The sequence below is a fragment of the Cryptotermes secundus genome, unplaced genomic scaffold (genome assembly GCF_002891405.2).
Source record: "Cryptotermes secundus unplaced genomic scaffold, Csec_1.0 scaffold928, whole genome shotgun sequence".
NCBI classification, from domain to species: domain Eukaryota; kingdom Metazoa; phylum Arthropoda; class Insecta; order Blattodea; family Kalotermitidae; genus Cryptotermes; species Cryptotermes secundus.
The window spans coordinates 102,537-124,523 of NW_019738362.1; the positions used below are offsets into that span (position 1 = coordinate 102,537).

Below are 21,987 nucleotides of genomic sequence, written 5' to 3' on the forward strand. Positions count from 1 at the left end.
GATAACAAAGAAAAACACGACATTTCGGAAACTGGATCTGTTTCCGTCCTCAGGTGAGGGAAAACGCCTATTCTGTTGGGTACCTGTTGGGTACCTCAATCACTGAGGAGGGAAACAGATCCAGTTTCCGAAACGTCGTGTTTTTCTTCTTTATCTTAAAAACCAGGACGATGGATAAAGTCCGAAAACCCAATATCTCCACTAGCTATTGCTTTCAATACAGATTTAAAATATCATTTTGAATGCCTTCATCATGGCATTCCTCTAACCCTTCAAAGCCAAGCGTTTTCAGCGGCATGCATGCATTAAGAAACCTTCAGAATAATTAAATAACTTGAGAAGCTGCCTGAGAACATGTTCAGAGAAGAACAAAGTAACCATTCTCTACGTCCTGAAATAAATCCTCCCTTTCGATAAAAGTTCAATAAAAAGGAAATGTGTAGTATTTGAAAGAAGCGTGATTAAACTGAGTGTACTAATTATCGGGGGATATCACTGCTATCAAATTCATGTTATCCAATGTTATCCAATATGTTTCTCTCAAGGCTAAGTCCATATATAGATGAAATTATTGGGGACGATCGGTGTGCGTTTCGACGTAACAGATCAGATCTTTTGCATTCGTCAGATATTGGAGAAAAAAATGGGAATGCGATGAGACAGTACATCAGCTATTCATAGACTTCAAGAAAGCCTATGATTCAGTTAGGAGGGAAGTGTTGTACAATATTCTCATAGAGTTTGGTATACCCATGAAACTAGTTAAGTTGATTAAAACGTGTTTAAACGAAACGTATAGTAAAGTCCGTGTAGGAAAACATTTGTCTGATACATTTCCTATCAAGAATGGTCTAAAACAAGGAGATGTTTTATCACCACTCCTTTTCAACTTTGCTTTAGAATATGCAATTAGGAAGGTCCAGAAAAACCAGGTGGGACCGAAATAAAATTGGACACATCAGTTCTTTGGCCTATGCTGTTGATGTGAATGTACGGGGTGAGAATGTAGATATCATAAAGAACACACAAACTTTAATTGACGCAAGTAAGGAGGTTGGTCTAGAAGTAAACACAGAGAAAACTAAGTATATGTTGCTGTCTCGTCATCAAAATGCAGGGCAAAATCAAGGCATAAAGACAGGTAACAGATGTCTTGAAAATAAGGCACAGTTCAGATATTTGGGAACAACAGATCGAAACCTGATTGAGGAGGTAATTAAGAGGAGACTGAACTCGGGTAATGCTTTTTTTATATTGCTAGTAGGGTTGGACTAAGTCCCTTGTACTGCGGCCGCTTCTGGCCTATTGTACCAGCCCCAGATGATAGGTGAGGGTGATTGTGGAGCAATTGGTGGAATGAAGATTGGCAGGGGAAACAGAAGTACTCGGAGAAAACCTGCCCCAGCGCCACTTTGTCCACCACAAATCCCACTTTACTAGACCCAGGATCGAACCCGGACCACCGCGGTGGGAAGTCAGCGACTAACCGCTTGAGGTATGGCGCGACCACGGGTAATGCTTGCTACCACTCAGTCCAGAACCTTTTGTCTTCTCGGCTGCTGTCCAAAAACATAAAAATTAGAATATACAAACCTATAATTTTGCTGTGGTTCTGTATGGGTGTGAAACTTGATCTCTGACATTAAGGAAGGGACATAGACTGAGGGTGTTTGAGAACAGGGCGTTGAACCGAAGAGAGATAAAGTGACAGGAGGGTGGAGAAAACTGCATAATGAGGAGCTTCATAACTTGTACTCTTTTCCAAGTATAATTAGAATGATCAAGTAAAGGAGGGCGTGGACAGGGCAGGTAGCACGATTGTGGGAGACGGGGAATGCATATAGGATATTGGTGGTAAAGCCAGAAGGAAAGAGACCATTGGCAAGACCAAGGCGTAGGTGGGTGGACAATATTAAAGTGGATCTTAGAGAGATAGAATGAGATGGTATGGATTGGATTGATGTGGCTCAGGATAGGGACCTGTGGAGGGCTCTCGTGAACACGGTAATGAACCTTGGGGTTCCATAAAATGATGGGAAATTCTTGGGTAGCTGCAGAACTGGCGGCTCCTCAAGAAGGGTTCAGCTCCATAAGTGACTGAGTGAGTAAGCTTAGAACCACTCAGAGTCAGTTTCCAGAAACTGTATATTTCTTATACTCCAGTTTCTTTAAAACTCTTTTCCAGCATCAGTCTGTTCGAGCTGACGCATGTACATCTTGTTGTCAGAATCATAAAAAGAACTAAAACCGCCCTTCGTCCACTGCAACCCTCATTTGCTGACAAGGGTCAGGGTTGAAAACAGAACACAGCATTTCTCCATTTAGAAGCATTCAGTAGAACTAATGGCAGCACATCTTTATCCTAAAGCAACTCGTGCCTATTGAAATGGTTCACCAGCTTACTCCTTACGAACACGCAGGCCTACATGCTCCCGTTAATCATTTTCACTATCCTCACCATCGCTCTGTAAATGAAAGTGCTGCCAACAAAATTCATGACTGACACATAGATCCTCTTTGCGCTCAATGCGCTGTTATTTTGTTTTTCGGCATGTTGTGACGTAACTTCTACCACATAGACTGCTGTACATCTCCACCACAATCATATACATCGAACTATACTGAAAAAGGTGGCTTCTGGGAACACAAAATCGACTGTGCCCACGAGACAAATTGAATGGGCTGCTTACTCAGCCTTCCTCACCTCGGTCGATAGCAAAAGAAAAGCTGCGGTGAGCGGCAAGCTCCTTCAATATAGGGCGGGCCCAGACCATCGAACTTGGCAAAAAATGGGAGCAACTAATCCCTGGTAACATGTGGAATGCAGAACGAGTAAATGCTCGCTTCCATCAATACACAACCGAACTCGCTTAACAGATTTCTAATAAATACGATTTATACGATATATATATATATATTGTGACGTATTTGCGCTATGCAGGACACCCCCTCCCCAGCCAGCGGTGACGTAACAGCATCGGAGCGCTGTCGCTGCTACGGTAACAGGCCAATCAACACTCCGCCCCCATCCCCCGCGGTGACGTAACAGCACTTCCCACTGTGACGTAACAGGGGATACCGCTGTTGACACAGGCAACAGGGAACTTATATATATAACTTCATGTTAGGGTTAATAAGCATTACTTTGAAAAACATTTAATTTCAAAATAATACTAATAATTAAATATTATGAACAGGTACATGCCTACAAGTATAATTGGAATAAGTCAAGGAGAGTGAGATGGGTAGGGCATGTAGCACAAATGGCGAGAAGAGGAATGCATGTAGGATCTTGGTGGGAAAGCCATACGGAAAGACCACTAGGAAGACCAAGACGTAAGTGCGTGGACAATATTAAAATGGATCTTAGAGAGAGATGGGATGGTGTGGACTGGGTCGATGTGGATCAGGATAGGGACCAGCGGAGGGCTTTTGTGAACACGTTAATGAACATTTGGGTCCCATAAAATGCTGGAAATTTCTTGAGTAGTTGCACAATTGGCGGCTTCTCAAATAGGGCTCAGCTCCATGAGTGAGTGACCTGCTTTATCTGCAGTAGGCCTACTTCTAAACTTCAAAGTCAACGCACAGACGCTATGCCCTTCCAATGCAGCAATAAAATAAGTTCTGAAGCACCAAGTCTGATGGTACTGTTATAAAATTAATTGCATACAAATCAATAATAGTAAGTTTCACGCTATAACGAAAGGAAAATTCTAAAGAATTATTAGGGGAAAGTCCATCAAGTTTTTTATAAAAATTAACTTCCATACGAGAAATACTTCACCGTTCCTGATTTCATTTATTTAAGATTATAAAACCATCGATCTCGAACTACGAAGGATGTCAACATGAATTCTATTTCAAAAATCAAGAAAGCGAATTTCTAGAAAACAGTTCGACATTGCGTTCTCCAACGTCTGACTTGGTGCAAAGCGTTGGAAGCAAGAGTGGAAATTGCTTTTCAGAACCAGACAGATGCTCCAGATGAGCATAGCCGGCAACATATATTAAAGGGAAACTACTACAGTGTAGGCTACAGGTAACGTTGTTGGGAGGACAGGATATGACTTCGTCAAATGAAGTGCTCTGGAACAAAGCAGACGGCACCTACCGGCGTCTTCCCCATTTCCAACCCTGGTTCGAAGTCATGGAAGCTGCATTCATACGACTCGCTCTCCGAAAGCGTCAGTGTACGCTACTCTCGCATTTCCGTTGCATTCTAGGTCAGCGCTTCTGAAGCAGAAATTTCCCATGGCAGTTCACATTGCCTGTCCATTTAACTGAAATCGTGTAAGTTTTTTCCATGTAAAGTAACTTATGTACGTGTTATTTACAACCGATGGATGGAAAACAAATGTGAGGAGGGTACGATCGGTTCACTAAATGGATACATGCTCATGGGAATCTGAGTGAACGAGTGTGCAGGTTGTAATAAGGAATGTTACTGAGTGTATCAGGTCCGTACGTCCAATCAACATGGACACAATGTGATTTGGTGTTAAGAGACAGAGAAAGGTGAGTGAGTGACACAGTACCCAGAACCTGGAGTACCCATGGCTCCGACTGCAGAGAGTAAGCCGGTATCTTTTCCCCATCCCCCCTTGGCACTACAGTCCCAGTGGGCCTAGGCCTACCTCCATGAACTTCTCCGTTCACTTCGGTTTTTCTAGACCTTACACATTCGATAGGACTCCTTGGGCGGGTGATCAGCTCGTCGCAAGGCTTCTAACTGTATACAAACACAGAAAAATGCACACACACAAACTAAACATCTATGCCCTGAGTGGGATGCGAACCCACGATCCCGGTTTCCAAGCAAGCGAAGACAGTACATGCCTTAGACCGCTCGGCTACCGTGACCGGCTCGGTATCTTTTTAGACATCCGTAAAAATAACCAGTCGGAGTGATTTCGTATCTTGTTTTGTCGACTATGTTATCAGAACATAACAATACATGTTATTCCTTCCGAGAATTACAGACACATCATATCTGCTTACTGACAAAATCAATAGAGCTGAAAGGTGTTAGGTACAGATCAATACGGCGCTCTGAACCCGTTACCATAAACTAAGTTCATGGACTTGTATATTATATAAGAAGAGAAATATTTGTTAGGGTACCCAGTGACAGTTAAGAGTTCACGTTAATCCCAACTCACGGCAATAAGGTGCGTGCACTTGCATGGATTCTCTTTGTCTCAATACTCGAACGTTTTATAAGATTGTTTGAGAACTAGTGCTTCATTTTGAAATAAATAAATGTTGACGCTACGAAGTGTTGTCCCGTTATGCCGTATGATTCTTTTCGTATTCGTTCACGGTGTAAACACTAACAAAGCAGAGAGGCGGTAAATGTCTTCTCACAGATTCGTACAATTCACACATGCAAAATGTTCACATAAAAAAAAACTCCGTGGTTTTAGTCCGCCAGCGAACTATACCGAGAGACCGCCGCTTCTCGGTGAAGTTTTTTTTTTTAATTCGCTTAGTGGAGGGTGGAGTCCAATTGGGTCCACCTGGCACGGCGGCCACTGATTGACCTAATGTAGCCTGCCCCGAGTGATTATGATGAGGGAGAATTTGGTGGAATGAAGCTTGGCAGGGGAAATCGAAGTACTAGGAGAAAACCCACCCCAACGCCACTTTGTCCACCACAAATCCCAATCGACCAGACCCCGGGATCGAACCGAAGCCGCCGCGGTGGGAAGCCAGCGACTAACCGCTTGAGGTATGGCACGGCCTTGTCGGCGAAGTTAGTGCCAACTTTAGCGGATAGAGAGTGTCACGTGGTCAGCGCATTCCCACGACCGTTAATTTCGGTTTTCTAGACCGGAGCCACTGTATCCTTGAAATAGCTACTCAATTATCTTCACGAGGCTGAGTGGACCCCGTTCCAGACCCACTACTTCTCAGAAAATCTGGTGGCGCCGGGAATCGAACCCGGAGCTCTGGATCTGTAGCCAGGAACTCTGACCACTAGACCACAGAGGCTGTCAAAATGTCCACATATAAAGAGTAAAAGAGGAATACGGTCATCCTCACGCTCCCACTTCTTCACCCCTTATCACCCATCACACAAGAGTTTACTGTGTGTCCACATGCGGAGTTCTGATTGTTTCCTTGCCGAAATTAAAATTGCGGCCGTCCAGTCCATTCGTCATCATCTAGCGAGCAGTTCTTGAGAAGCTGACAGCCAAAAAATTCCCTGCCTTTTATGGAACGCCAAGAACCTGCCACTGGCCCGTCATGAATCAGAAGACTCCAGTGCACAGTCTCACATTTTGCTTATTTAAGCCCCATATTAATGTTATCATACCATTTATGCCTGTCTCACATGTGTGCTACACGTCCCGCCCATGTTATATCTCCTGAACTGATCATTCTATTGACCCTGGTGAAGAACATGGATCATAAAGTTCCTCAATATGCGAGTTTCTCCAGTCTCCTGTCAATCAGATCCAAATATTCACCTCAAAACTCCGATCAATGTCTTCTTTCCTTGCAATCGGAGAAACCGGCAAATCACAGGCAATCAGAGTGTTGCATACAGTTTGGTCTTGTGAGTACATGTAGCACAATTCTAATACAAAATGCTATAAAATCTTAAGATATTCGGTTTATCAAGATTTTTAAAGAAAAAAACTTTTCTTTGGAAACTCCTGAACCCGCAAAACGGCAGCTGCAAACGTAAAAGGGCAAAGCTGTCCCTGTGCCTAATTCAGCACCATGTCACTAAAACATTCTTAAGCTCGACATTAGACAGGCGTGGGGTGGTCAGCTTTACGCCCCGAGAAAATAGCCTCAGATAGTCACTGGGCAGGAGGTTATGTGGGCCCCAGAACCGATGTGGAAAAATCTCTGACCCGACCTCCTATCAACCCCGTTTTCCGGTCACCCAGTCCTAGTCACACCAATTGGCACATCCGGACTATCACGTGTCAAAGTTAAGTGTGCACTGCCGTGTTTCTGGACGATTCACATAATTTTCACTGCTGGCCGCAAAATAACAGTATCTCATACAGGTCATTACCAGGCCCTTCCAAATATTCAAATAAACGTCTTTAGTCTTGACATGTAACACATTGCTCCTTGTATGTGAATACATTTTACCCATTTCATTTAGTTTTGTAAGAATTACCAGTGGAATATTCGAAGACTGACATACATATATTTCTTAATTTATATTGTAATTTGGAAATGTAGGCAACATTTCACAGTTCGAAGGGAACACGACTTGGCGATTGCTCATCTCTTCCTACAAAATTGCTGCAAATATATTGACAAAAATAATTAAGCAAATAATACACTAAGTGAACTACACTAATGCCGCTTACCTTTCTCAAACTTTCAGGCAAAACATTTCAGGTGAATTTTAGTTTATCACCCCTTGATCACTCTGAAGTGGAATGGAACACACCCTTAAAATAATAATAACCAATGTCGCCATATTTCTTCTCCGCCCTATATTTGCCACACACACGAACACGAAAAGGCAGTTCTCATCACACATTGAAATCAGTTACAAGGCAGCATTCACTGATGACATTTTGTTTACAAACGAATCAACTGGTAGAGCTGCAAAGAGTGTACAGAACAGAAAACATCAATTCACACCTGTAGCATCTCTTGGGACACTCAAGTGCCATATGCAGTCCACAAAATGATCCATTTCCGAGGGGCATTCTTGTTGCATCTAAAGCATACATCTATATGCTCATATCATTGACAGGGCCATTGCTTGGAACAGATTCGCAGAATGAACTGTTAACCAGAATAAATTATTAGTGAGCCGCACTTCAAGGCATGTAATCTGTTCTATTTCACTTACGCCACATACCAGAATCCCACCGAAACCAACGTCATAACAGCACAGTAAAATCACTTTCGTTTATGTCCCAAACCTGCTTATTTGACGTCATCGGTACGCTAACGTTGCAACAAATTGACACATACTTCAGTAAGTCATGTTCATGTAACCAATAAAAATTACCGGAGACGCAAGTAAATTTTGAAGCAAAATTAATTCGACAAACATAAAATGATTTAGCAAGGTTAGTAATGGGGATTACATGACTCCAGCGACTCGTCTTCACCCACTTCTCGATGCACTTGACTGTCAAAGCTTTAATTTGAATACCTTTCAATTTCTACTGTTATACTTCATTCCACGCTCTGCCACAGCTCGATACAGACTGAACTGATTGGGATGCCTTCAGCCTGGTTCCGTCCGTCGCCACAGCCGTCGCTACTGCGCTCCGGTCGTAAACATCGGTACCTTACGCAAATAACACGCAGTGCTGGAAGCAAATATCGTTCGAATTTGCAAATTCCTTGCACTACCCAACGCTGACTTGTCCCACATAGAAATCCAAATTTTCCGGACCACGCTTCCAATGACTTTTGGTACCTGGCTCAAAACTGTCACTGACAGCACGGGAGTCTTGAATCTGAATATGTTGCAACACACCATCTCGGCGTATAGTTCTATAATTACTAAATCTTCGTTTAAAACTAATACAATTACGCGTTTTTTCCTTATTAACGCATTTGTAAAAAAAATTAAAATATTGAAACTAGTCAGCAGAATACATAAATAGCATAGTTCACTCACAAAATATTTCATATTTCACTAAACCTACTCATATGACAACACAAAACAATCAAGACAATTTAAACTCATCTACTTTGTACTGAACAGTGGGCGCAGAGTAGCAATTGTGATCAGAAAGGCAGATTAATTAGCTGTTACCAACATCTAAAATTCTTCTTCTTAGAGGGCATATACCATAGCTGAAACAATGCATTTTTGCACTTTCAATATTTTGCAAAATAAAAAGCAAGCATATATGATCACCTTGCCGCATTTAATTGCTGTAGCTCACTGCATCCTTCACCATGTATAGAAGGAATTCTGAGGACCTACAGGTTGTTCCCTATCCATTTCAACTCTTGGACAGAAAAGTCACAGGTTATATCTGAGGCTTTCCTCAGTCCCTCCTTGCAAAGGCTGGTACACTACCTCGAACGGCCACAACCACTTCCAATTCATTAATCATCCTACTATTCCATACTACACAATCTGTATATTAGGGCACAAAAGACTGAAATCATAAGACTTGAAATATCTTAAAAACACTTTCAGGACATGTAAATCAAAGTCCTTTTCATATTCTAAGTAGCATCCATAAGGATGCTAATAATTTGTATTAAAAATGCTACTTAATAGTAATTTTTACTTTCCCGCTGTTTTACAATTTGTAGGAAGAGAAATATTTTACAAACATTTGAGCCCCAAGATCATTCTGTTATGGTGACTAACTGCACTTGCTACTTTGACTTTATATTCTTATATATTCATTTTAAATTTTATCCACTGGCTTCACAATGTATGATTAAAACAACGCAGCTGCACTCATACAGATCCATCTCTGTCCAAATATTACAAATAATGTTAAGATACTCACTTCCATTTATTGCTGAAGCTAAAATTGCCAGTTTCCCACACATCATGTCATGGTACTTCAGTGCACAAGGCAACTTTTCCTTTGTACATTTTAAGAGCCTATATGAGCCATGGTAGTGTAGTTGGTATTGCGACCAGCCATCAATTGGATGACTGAGGGGTCAGAGTTCGAGTCCCGGTACAGTCAAGAATTTTCTCTTTTCCACATCGTCCAGACCAGCTCTAGGGTCCACCCAACCTCCTATCCAATGAATACCAGGGGCTTTCCCCAGGGAGTGAGGTGGCCGGAGCATGAAGCTGACCACTCACCTCCAGCTACTACTGAGGTCAAGAAAAATGTGGCTCTATACATCCACTCCCCCATACGTCTTCATGGCATAGTGTTTAATTAGTTAAGCACAGGGACTTTACCTTCCTAAATGAGCTGACAGCCGGTCACAGTAGCCGAGCGGTCTAAGGCGTGCACTGTCTTCGCTCGCTCGGAAGCTGGGATCGTGGGTTCGAATCCCACTCAGAGGCATGGATGTTTGTGTGTGCGTTTTTCTGTTGGTGTACAGGTAGAGGCCTTGCGACAAGCTGATCACCCGCCCAAGGAGTCCTACAATATGTCTAAGATCTAGGAAAGCCGAAGTGAACGGAGAAGTTCATGGAGGTAGGCCTAGGCCCGCTGGGGCTGTAGTGCCAAGGAAAAAAAATGAGCTGACAGATTTTAAAGACAAATGGTACTTCTATTCATGTTTATTTATTGTCTTTCTTTCACTTTAATTCACGGAAAGGGTCACTATTTTGCATGGTCCTTTCAAATTCTGATGAAAATGACTGCTTCGTCAACTATCATTCATTTTAAGGCAGATGATGCTTATACCGAAATATGTAGCACACAAATGATGGAAGCTGCAATTAGGAAGAAAATACTGCACTTTGGCCCTTACACACCATTGGAGATTTCCTTCAAATAGGTGCTCAGCAATTCAAATTTTCAATCACACTGATCAACAACAAAGTCTAGGTTGCATACCATAAAAATACTTTCCCCGTGTATCCAACGAACTAGGTATTTCATAAATTCTATTGAAATCCAACACAAGAGACTTTTACCAAGAATTATTGGGCAGTTCCAGCTTTTAGCCATACTGTTCATGTTCAACAATAAAGTCTAGTTTATAAAAAGCCATAAATGGACTTTCCATGCATCCCACAAAATCTCTGATAGACATTGATGTAACAAGACATGGGAGACATTCACTGAATTGCATTTATTCCCAGGCAACCTTAACAAACTTCAAAGAACACTAGAGATAATTCTGTGTACTACATTATGGAGTATGCCCTTTCCAGTCTTGTTACTTCCATCCTTACTCTTACCAGGTACAAATTAACTTGCACGAAATATTTAAAAAAAAAAAAAAAATTATTAAAAATGGCACTTTCATATAGAAAAATAATATCCTCCTGCAATCTATTGTTCCTATCCAAATATTAATCACTCACTTATGGGAGCTGAGCCCTTCTGGAGGAGCTGCCAACTGTGCAGCTACTCACTAACTTCCCACCATTTTATGGAACCCGAAGGTTCATTATCGTGTTCACAAGAGTCCTCCACTGGTCCCTATTGTGAGCCAGATGAATCTAATCCACACCATCCTATCTCTCTAAGAACCATTTTAATATTGGGCACCCATCTATATCTTGGTCTTCACTGTGGTCTCCTTCCTTCTGGCTTTCTCACCAATATCCCATTTGCATTCCTCTTTTCCCCATTCATGCTACATGCCCTGCCCATCTCATCCTCCTTGGCTTGATCATTCTAATTATACTTGATGATGAATACAAGTTATGAAGCTCCTCATTATGCAGTTTTCTCCAACATCCTGTCACTTCATCTCTCTTCGCTCCAAATATTCTCAATATCCTATTCTCAGACACCCTCAGTTGATGTTCCTCCCTTAATGTCAGAGTCCAAGTTTCATAACCATACAGAACCACAGGCAAAATCAGAGTTTTGTATATTCTAATTTTAATGTTTTTTGACAGCAGATGAGAGGACAAAAGGTTATGGACTGATTGGTAGGAAGCATTACCCAAGTTCAGTCGCCTCTTAATTTCCTCCTGAATCAGGCTGTGATCTGTTATCATTGTTCCCAAATATCTGAACTGTGCAACATTTTCAAAATATCTGTTACCTATCGTTATATCATGATTTTGCCCCACATTTTGACGATGTGACAGCAATATATATTTAGTTTTCTCTGTGTTTACTTCTAGACCAACCTCCTTACTAAAACATCAAACATTTTATGTTGCAAATACATAACAACACTTGGCACACATCACAGTGTGATCTGTGAAATTGGTGACACAACACTTTTGATAGTACATGCAAAGGCAAATTACAATGTCACAAGCCTTGTGAGGAGGGGGTATGAAAAAGTAAAAACATCAGAAATCTCTTAGCTTTAACCATTATTAGTAAATAACATCTCTGTATGCTGAAGTCATGAAAAATGAACAGCTGTAGCCCCATTGGAAGGGCAGTTACATCTTGAATTCTTTTAGTATGCTAATATACAAAAACAAGTTTTACAAATTAATTGAAACTAGACTAATACAATAACAATCAACTAAATTATACTGGATGTATTAATGGCAAGGTTTAAAAATCCTTTAATATTTCATTTTAAATTAGGTCATTATTCTGACATAGTAGAATTAATACTGTTGCATGGAAGATTTTAGGGAAGAAATGGGTCACACAATAGTGCTGTGCACCTCACTCTGAAAACTTCTTGACTGCAACCCCCTCCTGCCCCCACCCAACAGTTCTGGAAGCTAAGACACCTGAGGGTGGCCCAAGCTTTTGTGAGAAAAATTATGTCACCCAAATAAAATTCTAGGGAATTAGCAAGTTGAGATAGTCTGCCTTTACAAGCAGTACGCAGCATTCCTGTGCAGTGAAACAGTGCATGAGTAGTGAGTCCCACAAAGGCAGCAATGAAACATGGGCAAGGGAAGAGTTCAGTGAATTTATGTTAAGACCATGACAAACTCAAACTCACTCCTTCAAAACTAGAGATGATATAATATATAAACTTTGAGAGACATTCCACTTGAACTTCACATGATTTACACGAGTATGAATAATCTTGTGAAAGAATATGAACTACAATGAGTTTTAAATTACGAGCACCTAGAAAGAGTTTAGCATACTCTGGCTCCATTTCTTCAAAACAAATATATTTCCCACAATACAAATGTTCAATAATTAAAATTGAACATGTTCATGGGTTCAGATAATCTGATCAACTATACTGAGTGCTGTTCCTCTTCTTCTGTTCTTCAAATGAGCCTGAAATGGTATTACAGACAATTAACACCATTACTGAAATATGAAATTATCTAAATTATCAGCCTATCACTACAACATAAATACAAAGTAACAGTTAACATGCAAGGTTAAAGCATACCTCAATTATTAAAGCAAATTCATTCCTCTGGAGTAAGCTATATGCAGTCTTGAGAAGATTAAGTGCAGTGCGGTGGAACACTTTCCCTCCAAAAGAGAACAAGTCGAGACCCAGTTCAAGACTTGTCCCAAAATCACACTCATCATTGGCAATATTGGCAGCAGTAACAATGGGCTGTAGCGCCCCCAGGTGTGCCTCTCGCTCCATTTCACAGCTGCTCCCCACCACATTCTTCAGTATTCGCTTCAAAGTTTCTGAATTGTCAGTCAAGTTAACATCACTTCATATTTACATTCCCATATTTATCCAATTTCATGACAAGATTTCTTTGTTTCATTCATGAATTACATTCACAAAAAAGGTGAACATGAAAACAAATCCAATCCCACAGTTTCTGTAAAATCAGAGGTAACTGGCAGCTATGATATATCCAAATAGTAGTGCACCAATATCAGAACATTTCAAGGGCTGTAATGGCTAGATTTCCATCAGTTACCCAACACACGTGAACATAATGTACCCACTTCTGTGTTTTCTGGAGCGGTTTGACTGCTTCTGGGGTACTGAATTAATATATATAGTTTCTGTTATTGTTGACCCAAAGAGGAAGCTGCTTGAAGTGAAAATATTATTTGAATACTCTATCGACAGTACTGACATTGAACATCTGTGCACAACAGATGTTATTCAAGTTACTGTTCATAGTTTTAACCGTACAATAACTGTTGCATCCATTAAACAAAAAATGAATAAATCAAGTAACTTCAGTGGAGGACCACATCAAAGCAGGGGGTTTTATATGAAAATTTTATTCACCTGCACAAATCGATATGATGCCAATTCTAAATTAATCCAGGAAAATCAGCACAGCTAAGATCAATAAGCATGATTGAGAAAGGATTGTAAGGAAATATTACAGGCATGTTTACTAGAGAACCATTGTGAAGAGATGGGGGAAAGGTTTTAATTACTCTACAAGAATTCTAAGGACTTTCCCTGGAAAAGTAACATAGGTATCTTCCCTTAGAAGTCTAAACTGTGAAGGAAGGTAATTTTTGATCAATGGACTTCTTATATTTTAAAAAAAATACAGTTTCTACTAATCATTTGTTATTACTTACATACACAGAAAAAAATAGCTTATGGTGTTGGGGTACCTTGAAAATAAGTGTGCATAAAAAACAATAAAAAAAATTACAAATACCATAGTTTTCTTACTGATGTTTCCTGGCTTCAAATTCATGCATTTCAACCTTCAAAAGGTCGTTTCTGTCCAATCCAGTGTGTGTATGGAATAAAAGAGCAATTTCATTTGCAATAAATTCTCAAGAATAATGCAACAGCCTCTTTTGAACTGGTTCCATCAATGTGCTGTTGCCCTCAGAGTTATGAAGCAACATATTGTGGAAAGATAGAAACAAATTTAATTCAATCAGATTTCCAAAACTCACCATCTGTTTCTATGAGTTTTCTGTATCCCAACTCTGTCTTCTTGTTCCAAGGAACAACCAGACCTGCATTATGAAATGTCTTTGTCACTACTTTCTTGTTCCGTGCCTTCATTGCCTCACTGAGCACATCCAAAACAAAGTTGTTATCCTTTGCCCATGACTTGAGAGAATTCTGAACCTTTGAGACTTTCATCTTTTGAAATGGGTCACACTTCCCCTTCATGGCATCTAAATAAGCACTGAGAACAAACACAAAATGTAATATCACTGTAGAGTGGTACTTTCAACATCTGTATAGCAAACAAACACATCCTTCTTTCATACTACAATACATGGATAGAATGTAGCTCTCAAAGCCAAAATTTTTGGAATGGTTACAGTACACAACTGAGAACACTTTACATCTCAGTCAACTCACAACTGTGTATCAGCACACACATTATATTGTTATGGGCATGCCAAAGATGGAGAGGGAGGGCTGCGTGGGAACTATACATTACACTTTATCCTAAAAACATCAGTGCATTTACCTGCACTACAGCAGAAAAATGCTGTGAACTGTTAGTCTATGCTCTCTTTGTTCCAAAATCACAGTTACTTAGCAAACAAATAAAGCAACATTTACGAAAGAAAAATCGCTAGTTTCATGCACAAGCACGCTCTGAAACAGAAGCAGTAGTGTTCATAACAGCAGTGTGCACATATATACTCACCCTCCCATCCCACACCAAGTCATGGCATGCCTATAATAATCAGAGGATTGCCTACTCTCTTCACCTGTGATAACTTTCCCTCTCATGTATGTACAACATATATAAAAGAAACATTGCTACAAGGAATGTAAACACACTGTATATGACCATTCAAGTCTATGATCTGNAGCACAAGCACGCTCTGAAACAGAAGTAGTAGTACTTCTTTTGGCTTATTTTGGACTTCACCCATCGTCCGGTATNTCCCATCCCACACCAAGTCATGGCATGCCTATAATAATCAGAGGATTGCCTACTCTCTTCACCTGTGATAACTTTCCCTCTCATGTATGTACAACATATATAAAAGAAACATTGCTACAAGGAATGTAAACACACTGTATATGACCATTCAAGTCTATGATCTATTATTTTATTAAACACCTACTTATGTCATACATTAACTGAATGTTCAAGTTACAGTAAGCAAAGGAACATCAACAGACAATTCAAGTAGATCTCACTGAATAAGTAAACAACAGGAAGTATCCTGTAAAATGAGGTTACAGTTTCTTAACAAAACGTGGAAATACACTGCATGCACTGTACAGCACATCCTTATCAGCACACTAACTGCATCAAGTGCATTATCATGATCACATGGATTGGTTCCCACACAATCACTGGGGTTAAGTTTAGTTAACATTATTTTACATTTTAATTTCCCTCAGATAGTTACTTCATGCAACAGCTACAACTCTATGAATTAGCTAGTTACAGTGCAGTTTCTATCACTACATATGTACTTTAACTAAACTATTCAGTTACGGATGAAACATCTAGGTATTCTGCACATTTAACAGTAACACATACATATCAATTTATTCCATACTCCCACACACTACCACGTGATAGCTATTTATTCAGGTTCAATATACAAATGGAGAACGCAACGGGTGGCAAGACACCAGTCCATCAAAGTCAAAGCTAGTGTAAACTTGGCACCAGACATAGCAAAGAGATATCAGCTCTCAACAACAGAGGAAGGTTTGCTCTTTTTATAACTCAGTTTCCAGCAATTTTTCAAAACTACTCACACCACTGCAATAAATTTGAACATTCCCTCACTATGAACAAAGATGTCACTGTGTGATACAGAGCTGACAAAGGTTAAGGCAAAAGGGGGGAACAAAGCCAAATAGTGTTCTGTAACATGAAAATGTGTCTTACCCAAGTATTTATTACCCTGACACATAGCAATGAAGCTCCAAGGGATTGGGATCTGATTTGCAGCAGGAGCAAGAGATTTCCCTCCTCCACCGCACACAGACAAGCTCTGGGGCCCAGCCAGCCTCCTACACAATGGGGCAGGGGCATGAAGCTGACCGGCCACCTCAGTCTAGTGCTGAGGTTAAGAATGGTAGGGTTATACCTCCACTACCCCACACACCTTCATGGCATGGTGCTTAATGAATTAAGCACAAGGACAACTGTTTTTTTTTGTATACCCAAAAGAACAAACAAACATTACATTATCACTGCAGTAATTTCAGAACTACAAAAACATTATATCTAAAGATATAATGTTTTTGTAGACTGTTAAGGTATGAACTGGATTTACCTGACTGAATCTGGGCCTAATCACAGACATTTATAAAACAAAGTAAACAAAAAAGAGAAATTTTCCAAACCACATAATCCACACAGAATCATATGAGCAACAGAAGGTCAAATTGCTAAAAAAGTCACTAGCCTGGGTGATTTTGCTTACTTAACAGCACCAAAAATATTCTCAGCCATTGGAGTAATTGTGCAGTCAATGGCAGCACAGTTTCTGGCTACAAAGCAAGGTGGTTCTTGAGGATCATCCCGAAAATATCCCATGTGGTACTGCTTGGTGTCATCACCCTTGACAACAGTCTGAAACATCCATGTCTACATCAATAAGTGCAAGTCTTGTTAGCATTGACTGGGTTCTTTCAAGTGACCTCACAGGACATATGAACAGACCAAATTAAACAGGCACTTCACAGTGTTGTGACAGCACCTGAAAATGTGATACAACCCTGACACTCCACATTAAATTTTCGTAATCAACACCCAGCTTCTTGAGTGTTTAACGACCACTTACTACTAATGTGAATCTTTCACAGTAACTTAGGCTATGCTAGCCAAGTTGCTGACCTCAAACATTCTAAAATTCAGAAGGGCCATAGGTCTGAAACACCATTTCAAATGCACATTCATACCGAACTTTTTCATCATCTAATTGTGGAACCACATCATATAGTTTGTCAAAACTTCTTGTTCACCGTATATAAGCACACTTTCATTACAGATTTGAACAAAGTAACCTTAATGCACAAATCTGTCAGTTCTACCGGAATGAAAACTCAACATTTGTGCAACAGTATATAACATTACTTCTTTTGGTTTATTTTGGACTTTACCCATCGTCTGGTATGTGAAAGACAAAAAACCACGACATTTCGGAGACTGGATCTGTCTCCGTCTTCAGGTGGATAGGGAAGGATAAACCTACTCAGTTGGGCCCCTTAGAAAGAGCTAGTCTCAATCACTGGACATATATAACATAGATATGAAATCCTCATTCTAATTATAATAAATAAAATAAAATGGCAGGCAAAGCAGTATTTATAAGTTTCACAAAGAAGAGTTTAGGTTAAACATGACTATTCATTCAGTCATTCATTTATTTTACATTCCATAGATCCACAGTACAACAGGCAGGATATGGAACACGTCAAGTGGTACATATATAAAAGATAAATAAGCCAAAAAATAGAATAAAATAAAATGATGACAGAAATATAAAAAGTTCTATTACTAATAGTTTTAAAACTTGGTGACAATAAACATAATTATAATAACATAAACTATCAACACTGAATTTCATTTGAATTAGTTCAAGGATTGCTGAGATGGACTGACATCAAGATACAGAAGCACATGATATTCTATCCCTACAGAATAATCACAGTAAAGGTAGTAATATACCTGAAATTCTGGGGGGTCATAATAATATCTCCAGTGTATTAAATAGAGGGACAGTTTACGAGTCTTTGCTTTCTTCAAATTTCCTGACAGTATATCAAAGGGACCAACAAGCAGAAGGCCAACATCTTTCAGAGCCTCTGAAATAAAGCATTGAAATTAGAAGAATTAAAACACTTTAACAATCATATTGTGGTCTTGTGATTAAGGCACCCTGCCATCTGGTGTGTGGGTACTAACATTACAGATGTACATACTGTCCCTTCTCCTTTCTTGTTGGAAGATGGAGAGGTATATTCCCCTCAAACATTGGTACCCACCTCCAGGTTACACAGTGTCATAACCAAGAACACCGCAATATGACAATACACTGCAGTGAAACCTCTGCTGACCTAATATCCAAACTCCCCAAATGTCTTTTACAGAAAAGACAGCCATAACATATGCCTTATTATTTTCAGCAGTACTGCCAACCTGTAAAGTCCCTTGTACTGTGGCCACTTCTGGCCTATTGTACCAGCCCCAGATGATAGGTGAGGGTGATTGTGGAGCAATTGGTGGAATGAAGATTGGCATGGGAAACCGAAGTACTCAGAGAAAACCTTCCCCATGCGCCACTTTGTCCACCACAAATCCCACTTGACCAGACCCGGGCTTGAACCTGGGCAGTGGGAAGCCAGAGACTAACCGCTTGAGTTATGGCACTGTAAAGAGTTTAACCCACGTGTGTGCAGATACAAACTAAATGCAGGGAGAATATGTCAACCCTAGTCTGATATTTACTTGTCATCTGAGTAATAAAATCATGTGTACATTGCTTAAACTTCTGCTGCATATAAATGAATTTGAATTTATTTACGTTCTGTATATTCAACTTCACATGCAGCCACACAAAGAGCTCCACAAATATGCTGGCATGTGAACAGTATGAAAAGAATGTTGGAAGAGGATAACTGATAAGGGACTAGTAGATTTAAATTGTATTTCTAAAGCCCTGTGTACATAAACACACAAAAGAAAAAACTACCATGTGAAGTGAAACCACCTGTAACCTCCTAAACACATGTGCTTTGTAAATGACGATTTCTGATTTACAGTAATGAAACACTTCACATACCTTCAGGTTTATCTGGTGACAGAGACTTGCAAAATGACCAAAAGGAATAAAAATCTTCTGGCATGTCAACAAGAAATTTCTGTTTGATAGCTTCGTTCTCATTTTCAGGTGTGGGAGGAAGATCTTCTTCTTCCTCAGGAACACTCAGAACTTTACACTCATCCTCAACCAACACAGGTACATTCCTCTCATTATTTCCGGGTGGAGCCACTGTCTTCTTCTTCTTACTCGCAACTCCTACTTTGGCCTGCATATAATTAAGCAGACTGAGAAACCAATGTCAGGGAGAAATCTACTTGCTGTCTAACTTGGGACTATGGTCCTGTGTCCATTCATTTCTGGCATTTATAACATCATGTTGCTGGGTCAGTTTGTGTTACACCAGTAAAGAATTAAAAAATGGATACAAGCAAAGTACATGCCATATAAGCTAAGAAATATGTGGCACTTTCATTAAATTTGAATGCATGGCAGCCAAATGAATTAAAGGTGACAAGATATGCATTTGACACAACTTTTCCGAGTAGAGCCAGGATAACACAGTCAGTATAGCGACTGTCTACAGCTGGACAACCAAAAGGTCAGAGTTTGCGACCCAGTCGGGGCTAGAATTTTTACTTCTCACATGCCGTCCAGACTGGCTCTGGGCCCCAGTCTCTTATCAAACAGGTACCTGGGGCTCTTCCCCCTGGGGTAAAGCAGGCCAGGCATGAAGCTAACACACACCTCCAACTAGTGCTCAGGTCAAGATAATTTAGACCTATACATCCACCCTCTCATACATCTTCGTGACACGGTGCTTAATTAGTTACATACAGGGACAGCTTTACCTTAACTCTGACAACAACTGATTTTACAAGCACTGAAATCTTGGTGATGTTGCATATTTTGTGAAACTTTGTTTAGAAAAAGGAGCCCAGCACACCTGACAATTTCATACAGTAAAAACAGTCACTGAAGGTACTTCAGAATTTCTATATTTACATATCTCATACTGCAATGAAACTCTCTGGCCCAGTTCTTTGAAATTAGATAGGATATTACACAAATGTTTAGACAAGCTGCATGGAGTCTGAGACTTAAAACATGTAACAAATGAATGTCCAAGGAGGCAGAAACTCATCCTAAACACAGTAAAAATATTTAAAGCATCTGAATTTGTGGAGCAGTAAAGCAGTAATGTACTTGTATTCAGAGTATCCTCTTCTGTCCCCAAGGTCATCCAGCATCTTTTTACGTCTTCTTGTCACTTCTATCCACCCCTCTATCTTTCCTTCAATAACTTCTTTTAGCAGGCAGTTTCTGCGTAAAACATGACCATTCCAATTAGCCTTCCGTTTTCTTATTTCATGTAGGATATTCCTCTGCTCACTGACTCTAATTAACACTTCTTCATTTCTCACATAATCGGTCCAACTAATCTTCTCCATCCTTCTCACCACATTTCGAAACTTTCCAGATGTTTCTGATCTACTGCCCTAAGTGTCCATGTTGCAGCTCCATACAGAGCTATGCTCCAAATGTAGCATTTCACTAGTTTCTTCCTCATATACGCGGTGCAATTGCACCCCCTACCATTACACATACATTGGCCAGCCACAGTATCAATATAATTTCATTGTAACACATTACAGAATACATAACCACAGTCATCATACATACTACCACACCACACGCAAGTGTCAACAACATATAATACAAGAACGCAAACCAGATTATCACCCTTAACATCTGAACCACTTACACGCTCGACAAATTCGTCGAGTAAAATGCGTTACTTTGCAAATAATTTCATAAAACAAACCTAAATTCCTTTCTATCATTTTTTAAAACTGTGATATTTGATGGCAGAGTATTAAATAGATTGACACCTGAATAATACACCCTTCTCTGATAGGAAAATTGATAAATGTGTTGAAGGTGTGTGAGGGTGTTCATTCCTTTGGGTACCAATGACATATACAGAGTTATTGGTCTGAAACTTATCCAAATGATTAACAACAAATATCATCAATGAGAGCAAATATACACATGGCATTGCTGGTATGTCAAGTTTTTAAATAAATCTCTATATGTGTGAGTTGGGCCCACTCCCATCATCATTCTTATTATTTTCTTTTGTATAACAAAGACCCTATGACTGTCTGATGTATTTCCCCAAAATATTATTCCATATTTCACCAATGAATGATAATATGGATAATATATAGCTTTAAGACTATTTATATTTAATATATAAGATAATTTTCGCTCAACTTATGAAGCAAATAATGTACTACATGAAGAAAGCAGTCTTCTGGGATTTGGCACCGTGTGTATATAGTGTTAACTGACGTTTTGGAGGATCGGGCACAGTCCTGATTTTCTTCTCACATGTAGTACGACTTTGTAACGCGTATTAAAATAACTTACCTCTATTTTCCGCTTTGGTGGATGCTTGTATTTTTGATGATGCAACGGATTTGTCTGATAGCACTTTTGACCATATTTACATAGTAATCGAGGGGCCTCTTCACACGTTAACCTTGCCTCCATTTTCAGCTGCGTGTATTCCCGCACTATCCAGTGTTCAGGAGTACCAACATGTAAGTAAAATAAGAAAGAAAGTTACTATGCCACGAAGACGCATGGGGGAGTGCACATATAGATCCACATTTTCTTGACCTCGGCCCTTGTTGGAGGTGAGTGGTCAACTTCACGCTCCTGCCGCTTTACCCCCGGGGAAAGAGCCCCTGGTACCCATTGGATAAGAGGCTGGGTGGGCCCGAGAGCCGATTTGGAC

The 21,987-nt window shown here is 40.0% G+C and overlaps 2 protein-coding genes across 2 annotated transcripts in view; both read right to left on the reverse strand.

Moving 5' to 3' along the window:
* LOC111870926 overlaps window positions 1-8,199 on the reverse strand; it is a 38,022-nt gene extending 29,823 nt beyond the window's left edge. Inside the window, exon 1 of the mRNA XM_023863567.2 lies at window positions 7,338-8,199. The gene's annotated coding sequence lies outside the window, so the exon portion shown is untranslated. The remainder of the gene's footprint in view (window positions 1-7,337) is intronic.
* A 3,985-nt stretch (window positions 8,200-12,184) lies between these two features.
* LOC111870938 (histone PARylation factor 1) lies at window positions 12,185-21,792 on the reverse strand. Its single transcript, XM_023863595.2, has 7 exons — window positions 21,618-21,792; window positions 19,206-19,452; window positions 18,092-18,228; window positions 16,845-16,993; window positions 14,382-14,620; window positions 12,931-13,184; window positions 12,185-12,812 (listed from the first exon to the last, which is right to left on the reverse strand). Exons 1-7 carry the CDS (start codon window positions 21,738-21,740, stop codon window positions 12,753-12,755), a joined length of 1,209 nt encoding a protein of 402 aa, XP_023719363.1. The 5' UTR covers window positions 21,741-21,792; the 3' UTR covers window positions 12,185-12,752.
* Window positions 21,793-21,987: the final 195 nt, after the last annotated feature.

Excerpts from the sequence above, each read along its gene's own strand:
- LOC111870938 (XM_023863595.2), bottom strand. The coding sequence starts at position 21,740 with ATGGAGGCAAGGTTAACGTGTGAAGAGGCCCCTCGATTACTATGTAAA. Across the intron at positions 19,453-21,617 it reads CACCAAAGCGGAAAATAGAG|GCCAAAGTAGGAGTTGCGAG; the intron begins GTAAGTTATTTT and ends AATTATATGCAG. Across the intron at positions 13,185-14,381 it reads AAAACTCATAGAAACAGATG|AAACTTTGAAGCGAATACTG; the intron begins GTGAGTTTTGGA and ends CTGACAATTCAG.